The 23,597-nt window shown below is 41.1% G+C and overlaps 1 protein-coding gene across 1 annotated transcript in view; it reads left to right on the plus strand.

Moving 5' to 3' along the window:
• ssh2a (slingshot protein phosphatase 2a) overlaps window positions 1–23,597 on the plus strand; it is a 175,127-nt gene that overhangs the window by 37,722 nt on the left and 113,808 nt on the right. Inside the window, exon 2 of the mRNA XM_068010447.1 lies at window positions 22,759–22,802. Coding sequence (XP_067866548.1) covers window positions 22,759–22,802 — 44 coding nt within the window. The remainder of the gene's footprint in view (window positions 1–22,758; window positions 22,803–23,597) is intronic.

The raw sequence follows: 23,597 nt of genomic DNA on the forward strand, positions 1-23,597 counted from the left end.
AAAGGCTGAGGGACTTGAGGTTGTTTTCGTTGGAGAGAAGGAGGAGGAGAGGTGACTTAATAGAGACATATAAGATAATCAGAGGGTTAGATAGGGTGGATAGTGAGCGTCTTTTTCCTCGGATGGTGATGGCAAACACGAGGGGACATAGCTTCAAGTTGAGGGGTGATAGATATAGGACAGATGTGAGAGGTAGTTTCTTTACTCAGAGAGTAGTAAAGGCGTGGAACGCCGTGCCTGCAGCAGTAGTAGATTCGCCAACTTTAAGGGCATTTAAGTGGTCATTGGATAGACATATGGATGAAAATGGAATAGTGTAGGTCAGATGGTTTCACAGGTCGGCGCAACATTGAGGGCCGAAGGGCCTGTACTGCGCTGTAATGTTCTAATTGTTCTAAAAAGCTATATTTTTATACAAAACTATTCGCTACTTCACTTGGAATGTTTGTTCAGTTACCCTTATGCTGTAATATCCAGTTAAAGTGTGGTTACTATCATGGTTCAGTTGAATCTTTTTTTGGCTCAATGATGCCTTAAGAACTGTTACCATGGCAACTGCTAATTACAAAGTAAATGCAGCATCAAAATGTCATTAATGGAGTAATTATGAACAAAGCTTTTACTTCAAATCATTTATAAAAATGATCAAGTTTTTTTTGTGTGGTACTGTACAACAAATGACTCAGAGACTATAACAGCTTAAATATTGCTTGCTGTAAATTAAGACAAGAGCTGGTGAATAAACTTGGAAATGTGATGAGTCAGTTGGCCTTCAGCAGGCTGAGCTCCAGCACAGCAAGGCTTGAGTCCAGATAGTCTAGCCAGATTTCCCTTTGGCATGGAAGGGGATGGTAGTTCACTTTTTGTGATGGTAGTGGTGAATATGACTGCCATTTGAGATGGCTGTACTTACCCTTATTCACTTAATATTATTCATTATCATGAAAGAGTAAATTACATAATATGCGACTAAGTATTATGGCTGTACACTGTCCAATAATGCTGCTTTGCTTGTATTGGAGAGCGTGGACTTTAGTATACGTGTCTTGCTTATAACAGCACCCCAGTTATTAAAGACGTCTTGTGGTTGTTACTCAGCACTAAACACCATGATGCTTGCCAACTGATGCTGTAGTTGGTGTTTTTCATGCTATATCTTTTGCTGAAATGTACCTTTTGAAGGTCTTGGTCATTTCTAACTTGGATGATCTTGATTTTTAATTATTTGGGAATGGGCAGATGTTGAGGTAAACAGGATGTTGTGTTAGTGTTAAGATTTTCTAACTTTTATTCTCATCTGGGCTCCATTGGCAAGAGGTAACAGTAGGCATATTGATCTACTGATAATGGCTGCTGAACATATCTTGTTTTTATTCTGGAGCGCTAAAGCAGATGACACTAAATATAGAGGTATTTATAGTTACTGCCAAGATGCAGGAAAATGTATTGATTGCAATGTATGTAATCTTATTGCTTTCTCTATATATTTGTTCTCCAATTAATTATTTCTGTTGGGGAGTAGAACAAAATTCCTCTTCAAGAACCTAAGAAAAATGTTGCCACCTATCACCTCCCAGTGGTCAGATTGTGAGTTGTACAGGGCATCATACCTGTGCTACTTCCCTCCCTTTTTCCCTACAGGATTTTTTTTTGAAGTATATATCAAATTTCCTTCTGAAAGCTGTTCTAGAATATGCTTCCACCACCCTTTCAGGCAGTGCATTCCTGATCATAACATTCACCATCTTCCCTCTTTTTTTTTTTGCCAATTACCTTAATTCTGTATCCTCTGGTTTCTGACCTTCCTGTCAGTGGAAACAGTTTTGAAGACCTCTATTAAATCTCCCCTTAATCTTCTCTGCTGTAGGGAGAACAATTCCAGCTTCTCCAGTCTGTCCACAAAATTGAAGTCCCATCTGTGGTATCATTCTAGTAAATCGCCTCTGGATCCTCTCTGTAAGGCTTGAACATCCTTCCTAAAGCGTGGTGCCCAAAATTGGACACAATACTCCAGCTAAGGGTTAACAAGATTCATAAAGGTTTTGCATAACTTTCTTGTTTGTGTACTCTGTGCCTCTATTTATAAAGTCAAGGATCCCGTATCTGCTTTTAACAGCCTTATGAACTTGACATGCCACCTTCAAAGATTTATTTGTGAACCCCCAGGATTTTTATTTTTGAACCCCCTTTAAAATTGCACCACTTAATTTATAATTATTACCTTCCCTATTATTTAAGTGTGGACTGAATGCAGAAAACTAGAAAGAGTCCCATTCTGCCATTAATCTGCTAGATTTTCTTTGGAAAGCAATTTTTCAATGGGCAGGAGATGTGGTGGGAGAACCATCTCAAGTAGGTGGGCACTTCGTTTCACTATTTATTTGCGGAAATGTCAGATTTGTATGCCATTTTTCTCTCATTTTTGGCAGGCAGGATATCTGATGTAAAGGTACCCATTTTACATGAACACCCAAAGTTGCTTGGTAGCATTAAACATCTTAGAGGTTATAAAAAGGGAGCATTGTAAAGATGATTTTTTAAAAGCCGTTTCATTAGCCAGTTTTCTTGCGAGTTTGTTTTCTCTTGACCCTTAGCCCCATTGTCATGTGAGAGCCTAAATTCCTGTGTTGCTATTTCACAGGCAGAGAGTGTGTGAGCTTTGATTTTAGGATGTGGTATAACTGACAGAAATTTTTACCCGAATGTAAAGGCCAGTATTAGCTATTTTTTGAGTAGATTGTTTTCACGTGATTCCTTGCACCTCACTAATGTTTTTATTATTCATTAAGCTGCATAATGCTGTCTATACAGTGCTTTGTATCTGCTTAATAACATTTGTCAAAGAAATGTTAAAACTAGTCAGTTTTTAAAGACTAACCCATAGTTGGAATGACTGTTGGTTCAGTGTAGCTGTTGTCTTCTATGGATATCTTAACAAAGTGGAAATTATTGATTAATTCCTCCATGACTTAAAACTTGGGTCATAAATATAACGGGTGCAGATTTTGTGGTGAATGTTCTAGAATCATTCTGGAATGCAAAAATAGCCCCCAGCTGCTTTTCTCCACTGTAAACCGTCTTCTTAAACCACTGTCCCCTGTCTCCTCAACCCTCACCTCCAACAATAAGTGCAAAAAGCCCATGGACAACTTTGTCACTAAGATAGAGACCATCCGATCAGCTGCCTCTGCCATGCCCCTCCATTCCACTTGCTCACCGGGCCAAACTTCCTCTGAAGCTCCCCCAGCCATAACTCTGAACACTCATCTTTCTCTTGTTCCTCTCCTATCTTCCCTCATGTCCTCTGCAAGCTCATCTTATGCATGAGACCCAGCTCCGGCTCCCTCGACCCTATTCCCACTAAACTGCTGACCATGCAACTTCCCTTCATGGTACCCACATTAGCCAATATTGGAAACGGTTCTCCCTCTCCTGGTGTCGTTCCCCTCTCCTTTAAATGCATGGTCAAAATCTCTCTCTCAAAAAAATCCTTGACCCCACTGTCCTTGCAAACTATCACCCCATCTCCAATCTCCTTTTTCTCTCCAGTCCTTGAACGTGAAGTCACCTCCCAATTCTGTGCCCATCTTTTGCGGAACTCCCATGTTTGAATCCCTCCAGTCAGGTTTCTGCCCCTACCACTGTACCAAAATAGCTGTTATCAAAGTTACAAATGACATCCTATGTGACTGTGACAAAGGTAAACTTTCCCTCCTCATCCTTCATGACTTGTCTGCAGCCTTTGACACGGTTGACCACACCATCCTCCTCCAGTGCCTCTCCACTGTCGTCCTGCTGGGTGGGACTGCTCTCAACTGGTTCCTTTCTTCTCTATCTAATCACAGCCAGAGTATCACTTGCAATGGCTTATCTTCCTGCTCCTGCACTGTTGCCTCTGGTGTCTCCCAAAGATCTATCCTTGGCCCCCTCCTAATTCTCATCTTTATACTGCCCCTTGATGAAATCATCCAAAAGCACAGTGTTAGTGTTCACATGTACACTGACAACACCGAGTTCTACCTCACCACCATTTCTCTCAACTCCTCCACTGTTGGAATAAGACTGCTGATCTGATATCCAGTATTGGATGAGTAGAAATTTACTCTAGTTAAGTACTGGAAAGACTGAAACCATTGTTTTCAGTCCCTACTCCAAACTCTTCCCTAGCTACTGACTTCATACCTCTCCCAAGCAACAGTCTGAGACTAAACCTGCCCGTTTGGTGTTATATTTGATCCCGAGATGAGCTTCCAACCACATATTCATACCATTACTCATATCACCTTTCCACCTCCATAACATTGCCTGATTTTGCCTGCTTCAGCTCACCTGCTGCTGAAACTATGCCTTGGTTACCTCTAGACTTGACTATTCTAATGCACTCCTGGCTGGTTTCCCACATTCTACTCTCCATTAACTTGAGGTTATCCAAAACTCTGCTGCCCGTGTCTTAACTTGCACTAAGTCTTGTTCCCCTATCACCCCTGTGCTCACTGACCTACATTGGCTCCTGGTCAAGCAACGTCTTGATTTAAAAAAAATTCTCATCCTTGTTTTCAAATCCTTCCATCTCCTCGCCCCTCCCTATTTATGCAATCTCCTGCAGCCCCACAACCCTCTTAGATATCTGTGCTTCTCTAATTCTGGCCTCTTGTGCATCCCTGATTTTTATCGCTCCGCCATTGGTCACCACACCTTTGGTTGCCTAAGGCCCCATTCTCTGGAATTCCTTCTCTGTACTTCTCCTCTTTACCTTGCTTTCCTCCTTTTAAGATGCACCTTAAAACCTACCTCTTTGACCAAGCTTTTGGTCATCTGACTTAATATTTTCTTTTGTGGCTTGGTGTCATACTTTGTTTTATAATGCTCCTGTGAAGGGCCTTGGGACATTTCTTAACTTGTATAGTGCCTTTAACGTTATAAAAATGAAGTAACTTTTCTTTCTGGTATGGTTTACCTTGAACATAGTTGTGTATCACCTACGCACTTTTGCAATTCTGACAGAACAATGTGTTTTACGTTATAAGTTGTGGTAATCATATTTTATCACAAATGAGCTTCTGTAATATGTAGTAGCCAGACTGAGGGGGTTATATTGTGGCATTTGGTGGTAAAGCAAAAGATGCTTGGATGACTTCATGCACAGAGTTCAACACTTATTTTGCCTGCCAGACAAATAGAAAAATATTGCCAAAATAGCGCAACAAAAGCTTTGGATGAAGAAAAGACTTTCCGTGTTCTTGGTTCTTTATTGTTATGATTATTAATGGGGATGACAACTTTAAAAAGAATTTAAAAAAAAAGTTAAACATTTGTTAACTGTGGACTGTAGCTGGTAATTAATAAAATGGGCACAGATCTAGATTTATTCACATTTAGTCTTTATTCATGTTCACAACATCTGTATTGCCCATTGTCAATCAGGGCTGTGAAATATGGAGGCTATGAAGTAAATCCCAACAAATAATTTTTAGTCTTGGGATTTCAAACACATGCATCTGACAGGAGACTGCAGCTATTTACTGTCGAGCCAACTTATTTTACGCTTGTCAGCGAAATCAGAGAAGTGAAGTAGCAATGATAAAGCATTGCTTGAATATTTCTCAGAAAATATCTAACAAGAACCATTGAGCTCTAAAGGCCCATTGTTTTTAGATCTCCTTGTGTCACGGGTCATTCTGACATCAAGTGACTGGCCACATGATCTGCTTTTTGCAAATGCTGCTCTGATGCATCTGGTCGCTCCTTCATATCTGGAACTTCATATTTCAGGAACTATTGTATGGCTGCTTATTGATGGAAAGCACTGATCTACCACCTGTATTTTGAAGAGTTTGACGACCAGGTCCATTTAGATAGCTGAAAACATTATTAGTTCAACATGGCAAGAAAATGAAGTAAACAGTAGCACCTTACTTTACCTCCTTTTATGTGGTTTCAAAAAAAAGTCAGCATTCTATTTTGGGATACAATTTGACAGTCCTGCAATATACTGGCGTGTATGTTGTTGCTACATCAGATGTTAAAAAGCCACTATAATGTAGGAGCAAGAACAGGCAACTCAGTTCATTCAGATTGCTTTGTTGTCCAAGTCCAGCTTTCGTTTTCTTATTTGTCACCCAAATCCATATCTTCCTTGTCTTTTTGCTTAATCATAAATTGATTCCTCTTTGAACACGTCAGCTAATTCTCTATTTACTACACTATGACTCTTAAGTATGAGTTATCCCTTAAGTTCACTTTTTTAGCTTTCACTTGTAATTATGTTCCCTGATTCTCAATTTTTGTATAAAAATATATCTTTGCGACCACATTTTTTTGAAACTCACATTTTTTCAAAATAGGTTTGATTTTCTGTCTTCCCAGCTAAGTAATCCAAACCTTGCAATCATCTTTATTATCCCACTCTCAATTTGTTCTACTGTGCTTTTTTTCAGAAATATATGGCCACATCTGGATGCATGACTCCCATTTGTGGTTTCAGTAATATTTTGTAGTGCCATATAATTTCTTTGAACTTAAGTTTTATGGTTCCCCTTTTATGTAGCAAACATTTTACTTGCCTGTGCAATATTACATTGGTTATATTGAATGTTGGTAAGCTATTTTAATTTCTTTTGCTTGATTTTCCTCACTTAACAATATGCCTTATTTAAGAAAATATCAATTTCTTAACACGTTGCCGTCATCTTAAAACGAAATTCACCTCCACAGATTTTTTTTTTCTCTGCTTTTTCAAACTTCTGTATACTTTGATCTTGTCTGTAAACTGTCAAATTGTATCCTATTCAACTTCCAATACTTTAAAAAAAAATTTAAGATAATTTTATTCTCACCTTCTTTGTTGCCAGTTTTTTCTGACTTCCCCTTGTCTCTTGAAAGTGATGACATCTTGTTGAAGCATGGTTCCCTGAATGTTGGTTATCCTCTAAGACTTTTCTTTCTGATCCCCAAATTTTTCACTTTAATTATAAGTATCTTGTTAAGGAAGCACTACATTGCCATCATTCTACATAACTAAGATTTCATTAATTCAGATTCCTGCTTTCAAAAAGAAGTAATTTAATTTGCGTGGTCTTCATTTCATCAACCTGATTTTGGTGTAGCATAAATGTCTTCTACTCTTTTAAAATAAGCTTTCTTTGTAATAGATTTAACTTTTTCTTCCACTACATAAAATAATAGACTTTGGTTCCCAGGATCATGCTTCTGGCCTATTTGGAAAATTTGCACACATTAGCTTTTTTTCCATTCTTCAGGTATGGCCCCTCAGTTTAATGAACTACAAAAAATTCAGTTATTTGCCCTTACTTTTGACCTAATTTCCTTAAGCATTCTTGGATGAGGTCTAACCTATGGTTTATGAATACTATCGCACTAGTTTTTCTAATCAGTTAATTACTAATTTCCATTGTTTTACTCTCTGGACTTAGATTAATCTTCTCCCCTTTGAATTATTCCAAAAGGGTTACTATAATTTTCCCATCGTGAAAAGTACAGAAATAATTTATAATTTCTGCCATATTGTTTTGTTGATCTTTTGCCGCCTCTTTTAAGGAGCTGATAAATCTTTCAAATCAGTCTGTGGCTCCCCATGGACATTGAATCACAACAGTTACTCACAAGACTCTCGTTCATGAAACCATGTGAAAACATTCCTCTGCAATGTGATTCTTGTGACAGATTTTTATTTAATCTCCTCTAAGGTTGTATTATAGAGGGACATTCTTCTCGTTTATGCTCCCTGCATAATGTATGTTGATGAGGAAAACTGAATGAGATACATTGAAAAAAAGGACACAAAAAAACAAACAATATAAGGCTTTATTTAAGCAATAAAAAAATCCTGAAGGAATGTTTGCTTGTTTTCCTCTGACTCAGTTGTTGATGATGCAGTCCTTCCTGTTAACCTGCAAGAACGATCATAGGTCATAGTCATAGAGCTATACAGCACAGAAACAGGTCCTTCGGCCCACCATGTCCGCACCAGCCATCAAGCCTATCCTAATCCCATTTTCCAGCACTTGTCCTGTAGCCTTGTATGCTATGGCGTTTCAAGTGTTCATCTAGATACTTCTTAAATGTTGTGAGGGTTCCTGCCTCTACCTCCCCTTCAGGCAGTGTGTTCCAAATTCCAACCACCCTCTGGGTGAAATTTTTTTTCCTCAAATCCCCTCTAAACCTCCTGCTCCTTACCTTAAATCTATGCCCCCTGGTTATTGACCCCTCCGCTAAGGGAAAAAGTTTCTTCCTATCTACCCTATCTATGCCCCTCATAATTTTGTATACCTCTATCAGGTCTCCCCTCCGCCTTCTCTGCTCTAAGGAAAACAACCCTAGCCTATCTGGTCTCTCTTCATAGCTGAAATGTCCAGCCCAGGCATAATCCTGGTGAATCTGCTCTGCACCCTCTCCAGTGCGATCACATCCTTCCTATAGTGTGGCAACCAGAACTGTACACAGTACTGCAGCTGTGGCCTAACTAGCGTTTTTATACAGCTCCATCATAACCTTCCTGCTCTTCTAGTCTATGCCTCGGCTAATAAAGGCAAGTATCCCATATGCTTTCCTTTATCTACCTGTTGCTGCCTTCAGTTTTTTTTATTCATTCATGGGATGTGGGCGTTGGTGGCTAGGCCACCATTTATTGCCCATCCCTAATTGCCCTTGAGAAGGTGGTGGTGAGCTGCCTTCTTGAACCGCTGCAGTCCATGTGAGGTAGGTACACCCACAGTGCTGTTAGGAAGGGAGTTCCAGGATTTTGACCCAGCGACCCAGTGATCTATAGACAAGTACACCAAGGTCCCTATGACCCTCTGTACTTCCTAGGGTCCTATCACCCATTTGTATATTCCCTTGCCTTATTAGTCCTCCCAAAATGCATCAGCTCACACTTCTCAGGATTAAATTCCATTTGCCACTGCTCCGCCCATCTTAACGCCCATCTATATCATCCTGTAATCGAAGGATTTCCTCACTATTTACGACCACCAATTTTCGTGTCATCTGTGACCATACTGATCATACCTCCTATATTCACATCTAAATCATTAATGTACACTACAAACAGCAAGGGTCCCAGCACTGATCCCTGTGGTTCACCACTGGTCACAGGCTTCCAATCGCAAAAACAACCCTCGAACATCACCCTCTGCCTCCTGCCACTAAGCCAATTTTGGATCCAATTTGCCAAATTGCCCTGGATCCCATGGGCTCTTACCTTCTTGACCAGTCTCCCATGCGGGACCTTATCAAAAGCCTTACTGAAGTCCATGTAGACTACATCAACTGCTTTACCCTCACCCACACATCTAGTCACCTCCTTGAAAAATTTGATCAAGTTTGTTAGACTTGATCTCCCCCTGGCAAAGCCATCCTGCCTCTCCAAGTGGGGATTAATCCTGTCCCTCAGAATTTTTTCCAGTAGTTTCCCTACCACTGATGTTAGGCTCACCGGCCTGTAATTACCTGGTTTTATCCCTGATACCCTTCTTGAATAATTCAATTCCTTCATGGAGGGCAGGTATTGCAGGTCTTGCCAACTTTAGTGTGATTGGTGCTGTTGTTTTCCTGCACCTGCTGGTTTTAAGAATATGAAAAAGTATCATAAATTACCAGCTACAGTCATAAAAAGCAGCTGTGAAAGTAAATTTGGAAGCAACAATTTGTAGCATATGTTGCGAGGATAAGACAACCCAAGCTCAAGAATGGACCTAGAATTATCATTGCAGGGCAGTGGTTTAACTCTGATATGAGAATAATTTCTAAACTAAACACCTTTCTGTCTCCCATGTGTGGATATCTGGGGAAAGTTGTATTGTTTAGTTTAGTTTAGAGATACAGCACTGAAACAGGCCCTTCGGCCCACCGAGTCTGTGCCGACCATCAACCACCCATTTATACTAATCCTACACTAATCCCATATTCCTACCACATCCCCACCTGTCCCTATATTTCCCTACCACCTACCTATACTAGGGGCAATTTGTAATGGCCAATTTACCTACCAACCTGCAAGTCTTTGGCATGTGGGAGGAAACCGGAGCACCCGGAGGAAACCCACGCAGACACAGGGAGAACTTGCAAACTCCACACAGGCAGTACCCAGAATTGAACCTGGGTCGCTGGAGCTGTGAGGCTGCGGTGCTAACCACTGCGCCACTGTGCCGCATAAAGTATAGTTGGCTAGCTTCCCACCATGCACTATTTTGTGTCACATGTGGAAAATGGTCATTTAGGCAAGGTACTGGTTGCCACTGATCTGGTTTTAAACCTAGCAATCTAGCTTTTGAGCTGGTTGGGTGAATATTGAATACCAAATTTCCCCCCCTCCCACTCAACTTTTCTGTCAAATGTGTAGGCAATAGTTATTAAGGTTAATTTCCATCAACAGCAAACTGAATATCACAACTAAAATTTATAATATTCCTGTAATCTTGCTGTGCCACTATCCTGCCTCTGCCCATCTTTAAAGTTTAAAAGGAAACACCTCTTGCTATTGTCCCCTAGAAGCCATGCCCCAAGCAATGTTGGCACCTTCAAGAGGAGAGGAGAAAAATAAATAGGTTAATCAAAGTTGGAGTTAAGCTTTATATTCCTAATGAATTTAAGCATAATATCTATTTGTCTGGAGTGTCCTTAGAAGTGCAGAGCTTTCCTGTTTTGATGAAATGTCTGCACCTGTGGCCGTTCCATTTGATTTGCACAGGAGCTGTTTATTACCTTCTACATTCGAACAAATAGAATTTTATATGATGGCAAGGTTTGATCCAAAATTTAAAAAAACTGAGGAAAAGGAATTAGCAGTGGTCTCCATAGATGGGTTTTGGGGAATTGTATTTCTCTGAAATAGTTAGTGCCCTTTTACTCGATATTTGGAAAAAATAAGAAAACCACAATTGCACCTGCCATATATGGTGTAACTAGGGACTCCAAAAGATGGATAACAATATGCAATCTTTGCAATGACTAATTTTGCCTTGGCTTACCAAGGACAAGAATTGGGAGAGCAGTGGTTTAGTTTTCTATATGTACTGCTAAAGAGAAACTTTAATTTGCTTTGGTTGTAATAAGCCATGAAACAAGAACTTTCATGTCTAAAGTTGGGGCGGCACAGTGGTGCAGTGGTTAGCACCGCAGCCTCACAGCTCCAGCGACCCGGGTTCAATTCCGGGTACTGCCTGTGTGGAGTTTGCAAGTTCTCCCTGTGTCTGCGTGGGTTTCCTCCGGGTGCTCCGGTTTCCTCCCACATGCCAAAGACTTGCAGGTTGAAAGGTAAATTGGCCATTAGAAATTGCCCCTAGTATAGGTAGGTGGTAGGGAAAATATAGGGATAGGTGGAGATGTGGTAGGAATATGGAATTAGTGTAGGATTAGTATAAATGGGTGGTTGATGGTCGGCACAGACTTGGTGGGCCGAAGGGCCTGTTTCAGTGCTGTATTTCTAAACTAAACTAAACTAAAGTGCTCCTTGAAGATGCCTCTATAGCAATAATGAAATGTAAATCCCAAGCAAGATGGGAAAAGATCAAAATTAGTGTGTGGACCAGAAACACTACTTGAAGCAAAAGGTTTTGATTGCAAGAGGTGTGGTGTATGGCAGAGGGAGGTCCAGAGGGCAGAATGTTATGGCCAAATGAGGCTGTCCGCGTTGGAGCAGAGGACAAGATGCTTAGGAGCTGAGGTTTATAGAAGATAGCTTGAGAGTTTCGCTTTTGTGGTTTAAATGACAATGATATTATCTCACACAAAAACAAGAAATGCTGGATTCACTCAGCAGGTCTGGCAGCATCTGTGGAAAGAGAAGCAGAGATATTATCTCACTGTGGTTACAGCCACTTTGATTTGTATAATCCCTTTCTTGTTTAGAAAAAAGTCCCAATGTTCTTCACAGTTAAATGTAAACAAGATGGATGCTGAGCCAGGAATGAAGCAGTTGGGAGGGAGGCCAACGGATTGGTCAAATATATAGATTTTGAGAAGGTTTTTAAAGGAGGGGAAGAAAGTGGAGAAACAAAGATGTTTTCAGAGGAATGTGGTGCAACAGAAAAGGTTGGAGAGGGAATTCCAGAGAGCAGCTGACTACACATTTGCCAGTCGTGTGGGGAAGGTGCAAAGGTCCAGAGTGGTGGTATGGAGAATGGAATATAGAACTGCAAGAGATTGCAGAGATGGGATTGAGTAATGCATGAATTTGAACCCCTGTGTGTTCTGAGTTAATTGATCTCGGGAGCATTGGTGATAATGTTGCCACAGTTAATCACAAAACCCTTGAGTTAGGGCATTAGTGTGGCTCTCAGGTGAGGAAAGAATCACAATTGGACTTAATGCCTCCTGTGTTTCAATAAACTGCAGCAATCGCTTTCAAGGTCTACACGAGTAATCGCCACTTGAGAGAGATACCAGAAAGAGTCGGGAACCCCTGCACGTCAAAGTCAGGACAGGAAGGAAGAAAATTGACAAATTAAAAAAATACTTGAATGTCACTTAAAATGATGCCACTGTTTTTAATAAAATTAGCTTTCATTTATATACTGTGATTTAATTAAATTTCATACAATTCTGTTGCCACAACTTGACCTAATTTATTTTGTGTTCTTTTCAATTGATTTGAGTAAAGCTTAAGCCTATTTGTGGTGCTACATATGATTAAAATTATTTTACACTTCTAGTTGTTTGATATGTTAAGTAATTCGTAATATGCAGGTTTACCGACAATGTAAGCCAGCTGGTGCCTTGATAACTATAATGATCCAAAATGACAAGCAATACCTCAGGGACTGAGCAAAGGGTATTTTGTGTTTGTCAGAAAAGAATTGCCATGTTGAAGAATTTTCTTTTGTTCTGGATATACTGAGGAGGAATGTTGACCTGAGCGTGATGCATGTTCTTTCACAAGTGATGTGATTATTTTATAATGAATAGAACCCGTCTGTCCCTAGAATTTTGAATTTACTGAAAAAAGAAGGTTTGGCTGCACCCCTTCAGTTCTTCTGTATACAGCAGTTTATTAATATTCAACTGGGGCATTTTGAAAAAGAATTTATATTTGGAAAAGAAATTTTGGAAAACTGCATGTTAATGCAATTGTATTTAAAAAAAAATCTAATTATCATACCACTGTTGCACACTTGACGGCACATCACAATAGTCCTAATTATTACCTCAGAGCTTCTTGGACAGCATTTAGATTGACACGTTCTGATATATGCTTTGTGTTACAAAAGCATCACTAAGCTTCAATGTTTTTAATGGGAGGAAGAGTTTCTTGAGATAGGCCTCGCTATGTGCTTATTGTTGCAAACTGAAAATAGTACCTGTACAACTTTTATTGAATTTTTCATCCATCAATATTACAGTTCTAACTGCATCGTGCAAGTGCAATATATGCATTGGAAGTTATGGTTAAAATCCAGAATTACTGGGTGAAAAAGTGCTACAGTGATTGTTGGCAAGCTTATCACAATACTGAGTAATGATTGAAAAGAAATTTAAAAAAAAGAAAATGCTGGAAATAATCAGGTTAGGCAGCATCTGTGGAGAGAAAGAGAGTTAACATTTCAGGTCGATGACCTTTCATCAGAACTCATTCTCAATAAACTTGAGCTCGTGCAAAATTCTGCTGCCCATATCCTAACCTTCATTTAAATCCTGCTCACCCAACTGCCATTTCAATGCATTAAATTAAAAATTCTCAACCTCTTGTATCTATTAGTAATGAATGTATACTTAAGGAACTGCAGTGGAGCCTTGCCATTACAAACATTTCCTCTGCTCCTGCCTGGTGATCAATTGCATTGATGAAATGGACCATTTTGCCAGTTCCCACCAGTTTGTAATAATGAAGTAAAAAAATTAGATATGTCAAAGAGAAACTAATCTGAATTAATTATTGAGTGGATAAATGTATTGTGTACTAGGCCAGAAGGCTCTAGATTATTATTGTTGCTGTCTCTTCTCAACAATTTACATTTCTCTGACTCCCCCTGTTTTCAAGCAAATCCAATCTTGTAACTCCTAACCATAATATTTTTATTACAGAGCTCATGCTGTAGGAGTATCTCTTTGACAAGTGATTGAAATGCCACATGGCAATCCAAATGAACTAAGCTTAGCACTTCCGGTTGCCCACTCGCCTCTGGTAACGAACCATACAAACCTGGGAAATCCCAGTTTTGATCTCTGGTTTGTACTGAATTCGTTTCTCAGTTGGGGCAGCAATTTAGTCTCTGGAAGATGGGGGGTGGGGTGGGGGGGGTACGGGGTAATAAATGACCAAGGTTGCCAATGGTACTCCCAATGAAATGAACCACTCTAGTTAATGTGCACAAGTGAACATAGGTGAGTCTAATCCTGACCTTATCTGATGAATTCCCCTACAATTGTAATTGTCCTTTACAGAAATACATGTTGCAGATAAATACTCTCTCTCATGTTTTGGGCTGTGTGTATTTCCAAAAATTGTCAGGATTCAGTAAAGAGTTGGGGGGGGGAGGTGGGGGCTGCAGTTGAAACTACACCAAATGAGATAGGTGAGTGCAGTTAGCTCTGTTGGGCTCAAAAATGGAAGGAGAGTGGAGATTTCAGAGGCACTGTAAAATGAACAGTGAATGAGGAAGATCCTGGATCAATTAGTTTTGTGTGTAACAGGAAGTGCTCCTGCTATCTTGAACAATATTCATTCCTCAACTAATGCCACCAAAAACAGATTATTTGGTCATGCATCTCATTGCTGTTTGCGAGATATTCTGTGACCAAATGGCTGCATGTTTGTTTCACACACTGAATTTTAAAAATATGTTTCATTCATTTATATAAATATTTAAATGAGAGATTATATCCACTAGCTGATGAAGGTAACGGGAGGTGTTAACTTAAAATCCAAACTAGAAGGATAAAGGGAGATGTTGGAAGAAATGCTTCTTCATGCAAAGGGTTGTTAGAATTTGCACTGCAATAGAAATTGGCTCAACTTTAATAGTCTTATAATGGTTATAAAGGAATTGGACACACACTTGAAGAAGAATATTTTATGGACATGTGGATTAGAATAGATGGCTTCAATGCAGAGATAGTGCTGGTTACAAGCAGGATGAGCCAGAGGCCGCCTTCTGTTTTAAAACATCTTGTTCTGTTTGAGATATATGACAACATGCTTTGAAACACAAGTCTGTTTCAACGAAGGGACTGGAAAATATATTGCTTCTGTTGCTGCCCTCTAGTGGTATGTCAATTGGAACTGATGTATACTTTGTATGTTGAAGCTTTCAGATTCTTGTACATTCATTTATTTTACTTGATCTGTCCGATGGTACTACATACAGAAAGTCGAGACCAAGTGCAACATTTAGGTTAGGTGGTGTTAGGCTGGGGACAACTGGATCCAGATAAGGGAGAGCGAGTGGGAAGAGGAGAGGAGGAGACCAGGAAAGAGAAGGAGCAGTTGAGAATAGAGAAGGATTGGGAGGCACTGGCTGATTTTTCTTCAGGAAGAAAGAGTGCTAGGGTCCAATTTCTTCACTGAGAGATTGGGAGAGGAGGGAACGGGTGAATGGAGGATGGTTTTAAGTGGAGGAGAAATGGTGGATGAGGAAAGATTGGATGGCACAGGAACCTGGTAGATTTTTCTTGGTGGATGGGGGCTGCAATCAGCTAGAAGCGATTTTCTTCATTGGTGGAATGAGCTAGTGGCAGGAAGGAATAGGATTATAGATGCCGGAGAAAAATATATGAATTTTTCCTGAAAGGGGAAAGGGGATAGCAGTTGTGATGAGTTGCTTCTCAGCTGGACTGGGATGATGAAAGATAGGGAAGCTGGAGATTGGGGGGGTTTGGGAATTGTTTGTCAGTGGGTGTAGGATGGTGTTGGGAAGTACTAGATTGTGGTATGAAAAATCAGGAGTTTCTAAACGCACAGTTAAAAGATTGTGGAGCATTTTAACATGGTTCTATTTCTATTGCTTAACATTTGTCATCCTATTGCATCTATTGATAAGAAATGGATATTTAAGGAGTTGTAGTAGAGCCTTGTCATTAAAAACATTTCCTCTGCTCTTGCCTGGTAACTCATTGCATTGATGAAATTGAACCATTTTGCCGGTCCTCGCCAGTTTGTAATGAAGATATAAAAATTAGATATGCCAAAGACAAACTAATCTGCTGCATTAATTATTCAGTGAATAAATATATACTAGGCCACACAGACCAGAAGGGTCTAATTTTTTTTTTTTGTCTTCTCTTGGCAGTTTTCATTTTACTTCTCCTACTTCCCCTGTTTTCACTGAATGGGAAAATCAAATCTAATCTTGTAACTCCTAAGCATAATGTTTCTGTTACAGGGCTTATGTGCTTTTGGAGTACTCCCCTGACAAATGATTGTCACCATGGTGATCATAGCCTTTCAATCAAAATGAACTAAGTTGAACACTAAAGGTCTAACAGGCAGTTGCACTGTCTGGTAACGAACCATACAGACAAGGGAAATCCAGTTTGCTTTTTTTGGTCCCTGGTTTGTACTGAATTAGTTACTAAGTTGGGAGAGAGGTTCAGGCTCTTATTCATTCAAGTGCCAGTGGGGTGGGGGTTGTGATCCTTTTTCTGGTTGAGTGTGTTTTGCAAAGTATTTTAACATGGTTCTACTGCTCAACAGGGCCAGGCAGCCAATACTGTTCTCCAGAAGTTGCTCTTACGGTTTCCCTGCACATCTGTGATCAGATGACATTTGCCCAGAATTTGTTGCCAGATTAACAGCAAGTTTAATGGTGCTCTCTGATATTAATGTATAAATTCTGCAGCAACTTGTGGTATGGAAGAGAGACCATATGAATTACAAGTTGGTGGACAGATTGCACTATTATGTCATTAGCTTTGTGAAAATGGTGCCTCGCTCTCCACCATCCCATGAATTTTGTGAAGTTGCTGCTTTTACCCATTAAATACGCCACCGAAAGTTATGGCTGTGATACTCAACAGCGCAAGTATCTTTTTATAGAATCATAGAATGGTTAGAGCACAGAAGGTGGCCATTCAGCCTGTCGTGCCCAACTCTCTGCAGGGACAATTTAGCTAATCCCACTTACCTGGCCCTCTCCTAGTAACCCTGCAAATTGTTTCTCTTCAGGTGCTTATCCAGTTTCCATTTCAAAGCCACGATTGAATCTACCTCTACCACAATCTCAGCCAGTGCATTCCAGATGCTAACCAGTTGCTGTGTTTTTAAAAAAAAAAAGTTTTTCCTCATATCGCTGTTGGTTCTTTTGCCGATCGCCTGACATCAGTGTCCTCTGGTTCTTTGACCTTTCTACCAATGGAAAGAGTTTCTCTTTACCTACTCTGTCCAGATCCCTCATGATATTGAACATCCCTATCAAATCTCCCCTCAGCCTTCACTTCAGCATGGAAAACAACCACACTTCTCCAATATGCCCTCTTAAATGGTTCTAGGGATCAGGGACTTCATTCATGTGAATCTTTTCTGCACCCTCTCTAAAGCCTTTGCATCCTCCCAGAATTGGACACACTATTCCAGTTGAGGTTGAACCAGTGTTTTATAAAGGTTCATCATAACTTCCTTACTTTTTTACTCTCTGGGCTGGATTTTACCTTAAGCGGATGGGAATTCGCCACTGACGTAAAAGTTGGTGGCGAACCCACTTACGCCTAGCCCGGGGATCCGTCCCGCATTTTACGGGTCTCTAGGCTTTAATTGTTCTGAGGCGGGACTTCCACCTGCTTGAGCTAGGAAGTCCCACCTTATTGAGCTGCTGGCCAATCAGCGGGCTGGCAGCTCTTAGTTCCAGCAGTGCCATCGGGAGCAGTGGCCACTGCTGGGACTGCTGACCAGATGGAGCCAGGAGCTAAGGTAAGTTGGACATGCCTCACATGTCAGATCGGTCCTTCCCTGGTGAGGCTGGAGTGGTCATTTGGGGGGGTTTCTTGGGTCCCGGGGGTGGGTTGGGAGGCGGGAGCAGCCCTCAAGTGGGCACCCTGTGCCTGACTGCGATGGCACCCACCCACCCACCCGGCGCGTGGAAAGACTGGCAGCTATTGCTGGGTAGCTTTTGCGTCCCCAGCATGCCCACCTGCCATGGGTAAAATACCCACGGAGGTGTGTGAGGGCCCTTAAATGGCCACTTAAGGGCCTTGATTGGCCTCGGGCGGGCAGGCCTCCTGCTCAATTTTACGTGGCCCCCACGACCTGCTGGGGCGGGGTAAAATTCAGCCCTATATCGCTGTTTATAAAGGCCAGGATCCTGTTTAACCACTTTCTCAACTGGCCTAGTCACCTTTTAACGATTTGTGCACATACACCCCTGGGTGTCTCTGTTTCTGTACACCCTTTAGAATTGTAATCCTTTTTTATATTGCCTCTCTCGGTTTTTCCTATCAAAATGAATAACTTTACACTTCTCTGCAATAAATTTCATCTGCTAGGTGCCTGCCTATTCCACCAGCCCTGTCTATGTCCTCTTGACGTCCATCACCATCTGCCTCAATTTTCACAATACTTCCAAGTTTTGTGTCATCTGAAAATTTTGAAATTGTGCCTTTATATTGTGAATTAATATATATCAGGACAAGCAGTGGTCCTGGTACTGACCAGAGGTCAGCAACATGTCCGTACACGAACACCAGTGTCCATGGTAAAAATTTTGAGATCTGTGGTAATTTTTTTTTTATTCGATCATGGGATGTATGTGTCGCTGGCTGGGATAGCATTTATTGCCCATCCCCAATTGCCCTTGAGAAGGTGGTGGTGAGCTGCCTTCTTGAACTGCTGCAGTCCGTGTGGGGTAGGTACACTTACAGTGCTTTCAGGAAGGACGTTCCAGGATTTTGACCCAACGACAGTGAAGGAACTGCAATATAGTTCCAGGTCAGGATGGTGTGTGGCTTGGAGGGGAACTTGCAGGTGGTGGTGTTCCCATGCATCTGCTGTCTTTGTCCTTCTAGGTGGGTTTGGAAGGTGCTGTCTAAGGAGCCTTGGTGCATTGCTGCAGTGCATCTTGTAGATGGTACACACTGCTACCGCTGTGCATTCGTGGTGGAGGGAGTGAATGTATGTGGTTGGAGTGCCAATCAAGCGGGCCTGGATGGTGTCGAGCTTCTTGAGTGTTGTTGGAGCTGCACCCATCCAGGCAAGTGGAGAGTGTTCCATCACAATCCGGATTTGTGCTTTGTAGATGGTGGCCAGGCTTTGGGGAGTCAGGAGGTGAGTTATTCGCCACAGGATTCCTAGCCTCTGACTGGCTGTTTTACCACTATTTATATGGCTACTCCAGTTCAGTTTCTGGTCAATGGTAACCCCAAGGATATTGATAGTGGGGATTCAGCGATCGTAATGCCATTGAATGTCATGGGGAGATGGTTAGATTCTCTTTTATTGGAGATGGTCATTGCCTGGCACCTGTGACTAGGTTATTTTAAAATACAAGTTTAAAAGCTTGGAGCAAGACATTTAAAATTACCAGGAGTAAAAGTCATCAAAGCATTGGCAGCACCCACCTCTCCAGGTGGGTCAGCTTGCCGGCTGTGACTGGAGCATGCACAGTGCGGGTGCTGGAGCGGAACGGAGGCAGTCGTGTCGGATTTGCAGTGGGTGAGAAACTGCTGAGCGCAGGAGAGGAATGGAGCAGGCAGGAGGGCGAGGAGACTTCATAAACACTCGGTGTAGGCTTTAAACACCCCCAATAGGATGTTACCGGTCCCACATTTGCACAGAGCAGGGCAGCAGCTGCGAGGCTTCGCCGAGTGACAGGCCTGGGTTAATGGCCGCCAATTTTCTAGCTCCTTTGGAGCAACTGAGGTTTAATAAACTTTGAGGAAGAACTTTTTTACCCAGAGGGTGGTGACGGTCTGGAATGCACTGCCTGGGAGGGTGGTGGAGGCGGGTTGCCTCACGTCCTTTTAAAAAGTACCTGGATGAGCACTTGGCACGTCATAACATTCAAGGCTGTGGGCCAAGTGCTGGCAAATGGGATTAGGTAGACCGTTCAGGTGTCTTTAATGCATCGGTGCAGACTCGATGGGCCGAAGGGCCCCTACTGCACTGCATTATTCTGTGATTCTGTGAACATTAAACCCCAAAACTTTAAAGTAAACTTAGCTTAGTTATAAAGGGGTCTGGGGGAAGAGAGGGAGGAACCATTGTGACACAGCACAGGTTGGTGCTGTGTGTGAGAGAGAACCTGCTGGAAAAAGGGAGAGCAAGTGATCCAGAGCTACTGGTAAAAAGATAAAAATAAAGTGAAAATTTCTTTAGTTTAAAAAAAAAACCTCCATCCAAAACAAACTAGAAACTCCCCAAAAATACTGGTTTAACATATTAGAAAGGAGGAGGTCGGGAAATTGAGTAAATGATCCATTTCATAAAGACTGCAGTGCTATTGTGCAGGTTCTGGTGTTAGACTCTGTGAGGGACATCAATCTACCCAGTGATATCGTCTTCAATTTTTGAACTTGAACACACTTATGAAGTCTAACGTGCATTAAGTTTCTTCAGTGACCGGGAGAGACTCGGGAGGCAGCTGTGAATTCTAATTCTATGTTCACGTTTATCCTGCTTTTTTTTCCTATCCGTGAAAATACATGGCATTGAATTCGAAAAAAAAAAAGATCTATCAACTCAGCTTGCAAAAGAGACTTACTCCTCACTGTCCTGGTTTTTATCACTTAGCATGTAGCCAGTTAGCTAAATCATTAACACAACATTAGCACATATAGCTAGCTCTATTCTGTCAAAAAAGTAATTTGCATTGCATACTATTTTGCTTGCCAGCTAGTTAATACAGTTATGTTGCTTTCCATTGATATTGGTGTGCTTAGCCACTTTATTTATCGGGAGAAATGTTTTAAATCAGACTGTTTTTGATGGCATAAGGTTGGCTATACATTTAATATACAGATAAATTGCCCCATGTCCATGGTTGGTCAATAATTTTGTCAAATGTCTGTGGTGCAACATGTTGGTGCTTATCCTGGATACTGACCCCGGGGAACCCCCCCTGTTTGCCTTCCTCCAGCCCATAAAACAACTGTTCACCACTACTGTGTTTTCTGGCACTCAGCCAACTTTGTATTCATGCTGTCACTGCACCTTTTATTCCAGGGGGTTCAACTTTGCTGGCAAGCCTATTATGTGGTACTTTATCAAACACGCTTTGGAAGTCTATGTACGCCACATCAGCCACATTACCCTCATCAACCCTCCCTGTTATCTCATCAAAAAACTCAATCAAGTTAATTAAAACATGATTTGCCTTTCACAAATCCATGCTGCATACTTAATTAATGCATACTTGTCCCAATGACTGTCTGTTTATTTTGTCCTGGATTATCGTTTCTAAAAGCTTTCCCACCATTGAGGTTAAACTGACTGGCCTGTAGTTGCTAGGTTTAAGCCTACACCCTTTTTTTGAACAAGGGTATATCATTTGCAATTGTTCAGTCCTCTGGCAGCACTCCCGTATCTCCCATATCTAAGGAGGATTGGAAGATTACAGCCAGTGCCTCTGCAATTTCCACCCTTGCTTCCATCAGCATCCTCAGATGCATCCTATTTGGTCCTGGTGACTTTTCAACTTTAAGTACAGCCAGCCTTTCTAATATCTCCTCTTTATCAATTTTTAACCTATCCAGTATCTCAACTACCTCCTCTTTCGCTATGACCTTTGGCAGCATCTTCCTTTGTAAAGACAGATGTAAAATACTCATTTGGTACCTCAGCCACACTCTCTGCCTCCATGTGTAGATTCCCTTTTTGATCACTAATCGGCCCCAGCCCATCTCTTACTATGCAGCCCTTTTATGCTTCCTCTTGCCCTCTATCTCTTCCATCATGCAGGGAGCTACTGGTAGCTCGCGTCGGCTTTTGAGTAGCTTGCATAAAGCTCCTGACAATGCAGTATGATTGCCCACGTGAGCCTGTGGCATTAATCCATACATGTGCATCCTGACATCACTAATCCGTACATGTGCATTCTGACATCATTGCGCACACTAACGCCGCCACGTACTGACGTCACAACGGGACGAGTGAGCGGCGCGAAAGGGGGGGCAGAGCGAGTGGGAGGGATGTAGCTTGCTATATTTTTCCTTTATCAGAAGTAGCTCTCGCTAAAGAAAAAATTAGCAACCCTTGATCTTGACTATGCCCAAACCATCTCCTCTGCCTGCCAATCTTTGATTCTAATTTACCTGGGACAGATCTGTTCTCACCACACTGAAATTGACTCTCCTTCAATTAAATTTTTTTAATTCTAGATTATTCCTTGTCCTTTTCCATAGCTTAGCTAAATCTTATGATACTATGATTACTGTTCCCTAAAAGTTCCCCTACTGACACTTATCCACTTGACCCATCTCATTCCCCAGAACCAGATCCAGCAATGCCTCCTTCCTTTTTGGGCTGGAAACAGACTGATCAAAAAAATTCTTCTGAATACACTTCAGGAACTCTTTTTTTGCCCCTCTCTTCCCTTTTATACTATTACTGTCCCAGTCTATATTAGGATAAGTAAAGCCTCCCATTATCACTATTCTATACTTTTTTTGCACCTCCCTGTAATTCCTCTCCAAATTTGATGCTCTGTATTTTTTCCAATAGTTGGTGGGAATTGTTCATTATTAATGTGATGACAATCAACCTCTCAGCCCAGGAAGGGAACTATTTAAACTGTTGAGTCTCATTATTGCACACGTAAGTCCTTTGTGGGGATTTAAAAAATAATTAATTTTTTTTCTCTTTTTAAAATCTTGCAGGAGGCTGATAGTGTAGAAGAAGAACGCAGATCCCAACCACGCAGGTAAGAGTTGGCACTTCATGTTTTTTGTTACCAATCTCTGATTCATGAACTTTTGCATAAAAATAAAGTGCATAAAATTTGCTTTAAAAGCATCTTGATATTTTCAGAAATGGGTAACATCCTTGTAGAAATACAATTTCAGCACCTTTAGATTAATTCTCGGAGCCTGTGAATCAGACACAAGTGCTCCTCGCTGTGGCTAAAGTGTAATTTTTGCACCTTATCCAGAAGATATCCTCAAAGTACTGAATAGCACTAAAGCACAAGAATCATTTTAATAAAGTAAATATTTTGTGACAGTTTAAATCTTGTTAATTCTTAACTCTAAGAACCAGGACAGTATCCATTGAGCTATAAGCAACTTGCATTTATCTTGTGTTTTTAACATATATATTTTAAAAAACTCTCTCTAAGGCTCTATATATAGCGAATGTAAGAAGGTTGATATCAGAATTGTAAGACATGAGTAGAGGTGAAGGATTGTTTTTTTTCCCCATCATAGTTGGTATGTAAAACTACATCAAAATTGGTTCCTTTTTTTTGTCAGTTCATTTCCTATTAAAAGTTTAAGAATGCCATCACACCCATGACATCCATATAATTGCTTTTTTGGTTGACTCTTAACTGCTCTCTGAATGGCCTAGTAAGCAACTCAGCTGTATCAAACTGCTACAGAAAATTCAAATTGCCTGCACCAGATGGACGGCAGCTCACCAGCTCCTCCTTAAGGGCGATTAGGGCAATAAATGCTGGCCTTGCTAGCAACGCTCACATCCCAAGAATGAATATACAATA

The sequence above is a fragment of the Heterodontus francisci genome, chromosome 30 (genome assembly GCF_036365525.1).
Source record: "Heterodontus francisci isolate sHetFra1 chromosome 30, sHetFra1.hap1, whole genome shotgun sequence".
Classification (NCBI taxonomy): Eukaryota; Metazoa; Chordata; class Chondrichthyes; order Heterodontiformes; family Heterodontidae; genus Heterodontus; species Heterodontus francisci.